Source organism: Castor canadensis, chromosome 2 (genome assembly GCF_047511655.1).
Source record: "Castor canadensis chromosome 2, mCasCan1.hap1v2, whole genome shotgun sequence".
Classification (NCBI taxonomy): Eukaryota; Metazoa; Chordata; class Mammalia; order Rodentia; family Castoridae; genus Castor; species Castor canadensis.
In genome coordinates, this window is record NC_133387.1 from 172,572,370 (window position 1) to 172,581,058 (window position 8,689).

The 8,689-nt window shown below is 36.0% G+C and overlaps 1 protein-coding gene across 1 annotated transcript; it reads left to right on the forward strand.

Moving 5' to 3' along the window:
- The first annotated feature begins 7,451 nt into the window (after window positions 1-7,451).
- On the forward strand, window positions 7,452-8,393 carry LOC109677370 (olfactory receptor 10D3). The gene has a single exon (XM_020153368.2). It carries the CDS (start codon window positions 7,452-7,454, stop codon window positions 8,391-8,393), a length of 942 nt encoding a protein of 313 aa, XP_020008957.1.
- Window positions 8,394-8,689: the final 296 nt, after the last annotated feature.

The window sequence follows — 8,689 nt, forward strand, 5'->3', positions numbered from 1 at the left end:
AGCCAGGTATCATTCTTTCAGAAGAATCTGTCTGCCTCATGAAATTACCTTCCCTATGGGAAAGAAAAAGAATACAACTTTAATATGCAAAAGTGTGATAGCAAAAAGATTGGCCTGAAAAGATAATTCTTCAGAAAATGTGGTATAGGGAGTAAGCCAAGCTGTCATTTTTCTTGCTTTCATCTAGAAGTGTCACATGGTGTAGGTGTATCACATTCCCTGACAGATGAGCAAAATGACTCCAATACAAAGAAATACAGTAAGTGGAGAAAAGAGGAGTCATTCATTCAATCAGCATTTGTTGAGTATTCCTATGGTTAAATCTAAGTGTCATTACACCTGTAACATTTCCTTCAAGCCTGAGATGACATGTAAAGGGAAGATTGACAATCTGAAATGGTGAAATACCCAGAATCCAAACAGAATCTGACATATAAGGAATAGTTGTTAGCAATTAAACTATTTTATAAGAATTATACGATTTATTATTTTAGATCTGATGACCTAAAATTGTTAAAGAGATACTGAGGGAAAAATGGGATATTTATTTGGCTGGTTGTAAACAGCAAAACAAGGAACATTTTCCAGAGAACTCAAGGGGGACACTTAAATGGAAGTTGATGGTTAGCAATGGGATGGTCCACCCCGAAAGGGTAACATTGTTGTCCTTGGAAAGTGGGAGCAGATCTTGAATGTTACAAAGAATGTTCTGAATTGTGCAAAGCAGTATTTAAAAGGAAATTCCAAAAAGTGACCTGAATACTTCACGTCATCAAAAATAACAATGATATATAATTTTAAAAACCCTAAGAAAGACATTTTATTGTCCTCTAAATAAAACTTTCTGAGCATGTTTCTGTGTATGGTTGAAGTGAACGAGTGCATTTGAGGATCTGGGGGAAATAGGTTTGTATTTTAGTCACTGATTTAGAGGCAATATGTAAAAATTACTGCTTATGTTAACCATGACAGTTTTAAATTGTTTGTCTTCTTAACCACTGAAATGTAATTTACACCTATATTGAACTAATGCTTAAAAAGAGAAAGCATGAAGAAAAATGTTATTGAGATTAAAATTAATAAAGGCAACAAGAATGGCATTAGTACTACATTTTGGTTCATATTGAGCTTAAGGAATGCATTCATCTCCTCAAAAACTGGAATTTCAAAGTGGTATTAAAATATATAGTGACAATTATATCCAAGCTCTTAGTTGCTTTTTCTGAGGATGTAAACTCTGTACCTGTATTTAAAAATATATATATAAGTGCTTACAAATAGAAGCTGGGATCTTTACTTTTTAACATTTGTATTATTATTACTATTATTTATTTTGGTGGGATCGGGGTTTAAACTCAAGGCTTCTTGCCTGCAAAGCAGGTCCTCTATTGCTTGAGTCACACCTCCAGTCCATTTTGCTTTGGTTATTTTGCAGATGGGGTTTCACAAACTATTTTCTCAGGCTGGCTGTGAATCATGATCCTCCCAATCTCAACCTCCCAAGTAACTAGGGTAGATATTTTTACATATTGCTTCCTAAGTAGCTAGGATTACATGCATGAGCCGTTGATACCCAACATTATTAATTTATCTAAGTAAGAGGTGATAAAAGTCTAATCAATAAGCTTTGAAAATTGTTTTTTTCAATTTTCGTTCCTTAATATGTAGTGGAATTTTAATCTATATTTGGTGGTCAAATAAAATATTGCATTATTTACCACTTTTTAAGTTATGCCAACAAATTATACTACCCATAATTAATGCAAGATGAATTAAGTAGACTGCGTTTTTAATTGATCAGAGATAAAAAATCTTTTTATGTACTAAGTATTTTGTTGTGGCATTTTAAATAAATTTGGTAATACATTTTTACATTTACTACATCTAATTAAAATTGTTAAATATTTAAAATATCCTGCAAATTTTTAAAGTACCAAATACCAAATACTAATATTATGTGAATATTAATAAACATTTGTACTTTTTTACTAGTCTGGGAAATAGAATATGATTTAGTACTTCAGTTTTAGCAGTCTGAATTTTTGTTAAGAAAATACCTTTGTTTTATTTATATATTTACAACCTATATTAATCCCTAGAATAAGACATTAATTAACTTATTATATGATTTTTTTTCACTTGCTAGGCAAGCACCTTACGACTTGAGCCATGTCTACAGCCCTTTTAACTTTATTTTTCAGGAAGGGGCTCACTTTTGCTGGGGCCAGTCTCAGACACACGATCCTCCTTCTCCTCGCCTCTCACTGGGACTATAGAAGAGCACCGACATGCTTCACTCATGCTTTTAAAAAGGTTTCAAGGTTGAACTCACCAAAGTAATGTATACTCTCAGCGGAGATACTTAGAGAAATCCCTTGAACACTGACTGCGGAATTAATAATGAAAGACAGGACTGTAAAATAGGTACAATGTGTGGACGTACTTGTGGGAGAGGGGAGGGTGAATGACGGAGAAGAAGGTGAGAGTATGTGGTTGATGGGCTTCATATTCATATATGAAATAGAATGATGAAAGCTCTTGCAATTGCTTTAAGTGGGGTGGGGAAAGGGTTGGGAAGGGAGCTGGTGGGACCACCTAATCAATGTGCAATGTAAGGCTATTCAGAATTGTCACAATGCATCTCCCCTGTACAATGAATATATCTTAATACAGATGAAAAAAAGTAGATTCAGACACAATTCTGTTTGTTTCCTTTAAGCTTGTTTTTGTGTTTATTAATTTTGATGGGCATAACTATAATTTTATATCTTACTTTAGGTACTAATAATTCAATGTCTTGTGTATTTTTTCATTCATTCTAACATTGTCAGATAGTGAGATATTTCTCTGGTGCACAGGTACAATAGTTTCCCTAGGAGATACATTTAGGAGTGAAAAGCTAAAATGCTTCCCCAAAATGAGACAATAGAACAAATGCATTCACAGCCTCAGTGAATGAGAATTCACTGTATATCTTACCAATATGGTAGTCTTAAATCGTTACATCCATTGTATTTTAAAATTTCAATCCCTAAATACTAATAAAGTTAGACATATTCTATTATTTAATGACACTTAGTTTTCTTCCTTTGAGAAATTATGTTACTATTTAGCTCATTTCCTTTTTTATATTTTGTCTTCTGAATGAAATTGATTCATGATAGTTATGTGTACATTCTGGATATTATTCTTTTGTTGATGGTATGTACTGCAAGTATCCTCTCTTAGCTTGCAACTCCTCTATTAACTTTAAAGTATTTTCTTGATAAAAGCAAATCTTCCTTTTAATGTTGATTTATCAAACCTTTCTTTTTAGATTAGAGATTATTTTCTTTTATTTAAAGCATTGTATCACCCTTAATTATGTGTTTAAATTTTTATGGTTTTATTTTTTGTTTTTCAATTCTTAAGCCACCTGGAATAGGTCTTATTTATGATTGAGGTAAGAATTCAATTCCCCTTTGTTTTTTAAAAAATATAAGTATCCAATTGCCCCAGGATAATTATTTAATAGTTCATTATTCTGCCTCTGCTTTATAATGTCTCCAAAGGTTCTCACTTCCCAGAGTCGAGCTTTTGTGTAATCGTTGCCTGGATTTAGTGATAGAATGTGGCAGAGGTAAAGGAATATCACTTTAGAAATTAGGTTACAAATGGCCATGCCATCCATCTAGTGTGCACTGTCTATCTTGCTGCATCTTGATTTCATTGCCTTGAGTGAAGTCACTCCTTTGTTGTGGATCAGGCCTTTGGATAGATCCCAGGTTGGCCAGTAACCATGTCAATAAGCTTAGAACTGGTCCTTCCCCAGGTGGGGCAGTTGGGGCTCCAGCAGCCCCAGCTGGCAGCTTGACAGCACTTCACGAGAGATCCTGAACCTGAAGCATCTGCTTAAGCTATGCCTAGATACCAGAGCCACAAAACTGAGAGGGCAAATGTCTCTAAGTCAGTATGATTTGGCGTAACTGGTTACACAGCAAGGAATAGAAATTAATGCAGATGAATGTTCATAGCTTGTTTTTGAGTCAGTTTTTATAAATTGTTTGGTATGTTTTTGATAATTTGTTTTGATTGATCATTCAAATTTACTGACAAATAAGGTAATATCTCCTCCCATCGGCTTAGTGCACATATGTTTTTGTCTTCTCTTTCATTCTTCATTATGCCTGCATATGACTTCTCTATTGTTTGCAGAAATTATCTTTATAGAGGAACATTTCAAATTTTTGCTTTAATTTCTTTTGTCTTCTCTAATTTATGCTTTTGTATATTTTCAGTTCCTCGATGACAAATCTGGTATTATATGAAAGGTGAACAATTTCCAGGTTACAAACATCTGGAATCTTGAGAATGGTTGAAGAAAGTTTAGATTCAGGTTCAGGAAACTTTTCCCATTTATGGGTGTATAGGACCTTAATATTTGTTGAATGATGCTTCAATATATCTGTATTTGATTCTGGAAATATCATGTGAGAAACAATTCCTAGTTCAAGGAAGGCAACTTTGCCAATTGACAAAACGGTTTGTTTAGGAGTCTGTTAATAAACTATATTTCCAAAATCAAACAGTAGGAAACATAGGCTAAGAATTAGAAAACTCTAAGTCCACTAAGGCTGTCATAAAAACCTCCCACAGACTACTTGACTAAATGACAGCAATTTACTTTCTAATAGTTCTAAAGACTGTATAGTCCAAGGGAACTTTCACAGTAGGGTTTGAGTTAGAGAGCTTGCTGGTAGCCATTTTCTTACTGTGTCCTTACATGAAGGGAAGGAGGGAAAGAGGGAGGGAAAAACAGCTAGAGAAAGATATGTGGTGTTTATTCCTCTTGTGTAATAACCCCATCATTATCAGATTGGGACCTCACTTTTTTAATCTCACTTAATTTTAGTAACTTTATTGAAGGCCTTTAGTATAGTCTAGTGGTGTTGAGGTGGAGGGTTGTGAACTAAATTTTCAACACAAGTCATTTCACAGCAAGAACTGTGGTGAAGCTGAACTTTAAGCACTTCAAGTTGTATATTTAAAATAATGAGACAAATGTTTTGTTATTTTTCATTCTAATAATATATTCTCAAATTGAGGAATGATTTCCACATATGTCCTAAGATAAGGCTGTGCCCCTCAACTTTTCTCTCTTTTTCCCAGGTTAACTGTAAAAGTATGAAGTCTAGGTATGATTTCATCTTGTTTACAACTTAGCAATGTTACAAGGGTAATACCATATTCTACTTTGACTAGACCATTTACTAACTTCTAATTATTCCCTTTGCTCAGTCATCTGCTTGAATAGGACGTTTTCCGGGAATGGCATCCCAAGGGCTCTAACAGCATTTAGACGTCTTCATATGAACACAATGTAGATGTTAGAGACTTGGAAGGCATCTTTGCAGAAGGCAGATGCACATTCAACCTTAGGACATTTATCTGAGTTTATTTGGTTAAGAAGAAAGTGCTTTCTAGGTCATGAGAAGAGATTCTTGTCCCTGGTTTATATTCTGATATCAAAGGCAAATTTGGATTCAAGATCCTAGTAAAACAGATGGACAGATGGTAGAAGTTCAAACTTCCTCCCTGTATGTCATGTAAGTGCCATCTTCATGTCTCATATTCTCTCTCTCTCTCTTCATTTTGGGCAGTGCTGGGGGTTTAACTCAGGACCTTGTGCTTGCTAATAAGCAGGCATGTTATCAGTTGAGCCCCTCTGCCAGCCCTCTTTATTGTTTGTTATTTTTGAGATAGGGTCTCATTTTGTGATCATCCTATTTCTGTTTCCATGTGTGGCTGCGATGCCTGGCACACACCAGCAATCTCAGTCATCGGTTAAATGGGGTTTTATGAATATTTTGTCCAAACTGGCCTTGAATCATAATCTACTAGCTCAAATTACAGGCTTAATCCACACCATATCTGGTTTCCTTTCTTCTTCTTCTATTTTTTGTTCTCCTGTTTTATGTCTTATATATTTAGTGAAGAGCTATTTGAAGTTCTTGGTTTAAAAATGCTCTCAGAGTTCAGGACAAACTACCATGCTACTTCATTGTGCTCTTGGGCACAAGAATAGGCCACTATTTGCTTTGTTTGTTTTTTAACCCCTCATGCTGACTTAGCTGCTCACAAAACCCATCATCATTTCCCTTGATAAACAGGAATTTGAATTTGATTCAAAATGCTTAAAAGAAAGAAAATTCTAAATGACGCTATACTCAAAACCCTTCATTTCTAATCTTTCTGCAATGTGTGATACACAAAAATTTCTTAGAGCAATACAGACTATGTGTAACTATTGCTTTGGATCTACCCATCTTTTATAGCACAGTGTTAGAGCTTCCTCCAGGACAAAATGCCATGGAGGTATAAATAGACCTATGTATTTATCAAAATTCATCAAAAAGAGCAAGTTGTAGGTAGATGATCAAGCTTCTTTACAAGGTTGTCTTGAGTGATTATTATTTGCTTGTTTCCCATTAAGTCCTTATAAACACAAATGAAGGATATGCAATTCTTGCCAGTCATTGAGTGAGTTATTTCAAACTGCTCTTTTCATAGAGGATAAAGTTGTGAATATCAAAAACTATTTACTCCCCTGGCCTTTACAATTGTTTGTGTGGGGAAACAGGGATGGAAGATAGCTGGAAAGACAGGCTGATTTCTCATTGCTTACTGAGGAGGAGAGGGAACATGGATAACTTTTGTGCAAAGTTTGAGAAGGCCGGCAGTGCTGGCACTCCGTCACAGGTACAGCACAGTCAGTGAACAGACTGATGTCTTAAGAGAAAGAAAAATGAAGGATTTACATCCTTGGTTCTGCTATTCATTAGCTGCCTGAATTTAGAAGAGTTGCATAGCACTTCAACAGCCCACCTGCTTTCTTTTCTGTAGATTTACAGCCTAGGGTTGCTGTTAGAATTAAATGAATTGAGATTTATAAGCATTTTGAACTGTAACGAAGTGTTGTTCAACATTTATGACTCACTAAAAAAAAAAAGGATAAAATGTAACAACAGTCAACAACTGTGGAAAACAAATTCAGTGATTCTCAAGTTGTAGCTCCTATTTCCAGTAGTATAGAAAAAACCCTAGAATGATTCTGAGTCTCACTAGCTCTCCACCATTGGGGAGGAACAGCATATATTTGTGTGGATCCTATCCTTTCCTTTGAAAATCATTTCTCTAACATATTCTTCTAATATTGCTTTAATAAGGGACATCTGCATTTGGAATCAGCACAACAAAACTGTTTTCTGTAGAATTTTCAGTTAACTTGAATGTTCCATTGCAGTTATAATGCCCTATAACATATCACAAGCACCCTTTTCATAAATTAGAAACAGAACACAGTCATTTAAATTTTATTTCCCAGTATGTCTGCTCCATTGGCAGTAAGCGAGGGATTCCTCCATGTCTTCTGTTTCCACTTATTTCATCCCCCAGGACTGGCTTTCACGGATATGAGGAACTGTTCAGTGGTGACTGAGTTCATCCTCTTGGGAATCCCACACACAGAGGGATTGGAGAGTCTGCTTTTTGTCTTATTCCTGCCCTTCTATATATGTACCCTGCTGGGAAATGTGTCGATCCTGGTGGCTGTTATTTCTTCCACTCGCCTTCATACACCCATGTATTTCTTCCTGGGGAACTTGTCTGTGTTTGACATGTGTTTCTCCTCTGTGACCTGTCCCAAAATGCTGCTCTACCTTATGGGACAGAGCCAACTCATCTCCTATCAACACTGTGTCTTCCAGCTCTTCTTCTTCCATTTCCTTGGAAGCATGGAGTGTTTCTTGTACACTGTGATGGCCTATGACCGATTTGCTGCCATCTGTTACCCTCTGCGATACACAGTCATCATGAGACCTAGAATCTGTGTGGCCCTGGCTGCTGGCACATGGCTCTTAGGGTGCATACATTCCAGTGTCTTAACCTTCCTTACCTTCACCTTGCCATTCTGTGGTCCCAATGAAGTGGATCACTTCTTCTGTGATATTCCAGCACTCTTGCCCTTAGCCTGTGCTGATATATCCTTAGCGCAGAGAGTAAGCTTCACAAATGTTGGGCTGGTATCTCTTGTCTGCTTTTTCCTGATTCTCTTATCCTATACTAGAATCACAGTCTCCATCTTGAGTATCAGTACAACTGAGGGCCGTCGCCGTGCCTTCTCTACCTGCAGTGCCCACCTCATTGCCATCCTCTGTGCCTACGGGCCAATCATCACTGTCTACCTGCAGCCCACACCCAACCCTATGCTGGGAACCGTGGTACAAATTCTGATGAATCTAGTAGGACCAATGTTGAACCCTTTGATCTATACCTTGAGGAATAAGGAAGTAAAGACAGCACTGAAAAAAATATTGCAAAGAACAGGACAATTCATGAGAGTTAGTAAGAGTTAAAATTCACAGATGGGTAAATACATAACCCTGGGATTCTTTTTACCCTTGAGATGTAAAATTTAATTCCAGAATCCTTACCTATTGCAATGACTTAGAATTTTTAGCAAATGCTGAGTTCTGTGGACCACTCTATCATAACACATTGCCTTTTTAAAATTAGTCAAATATACATATTTTACTAATGATTACTCATTTTTCTAAAATGAATAAGAAAGAGGCTAACAGCTTAATACAATAATGAACAAAATATATAAACAAGTAATTCACAGAAAAGTGCACTCAAATGGACTGTAAAT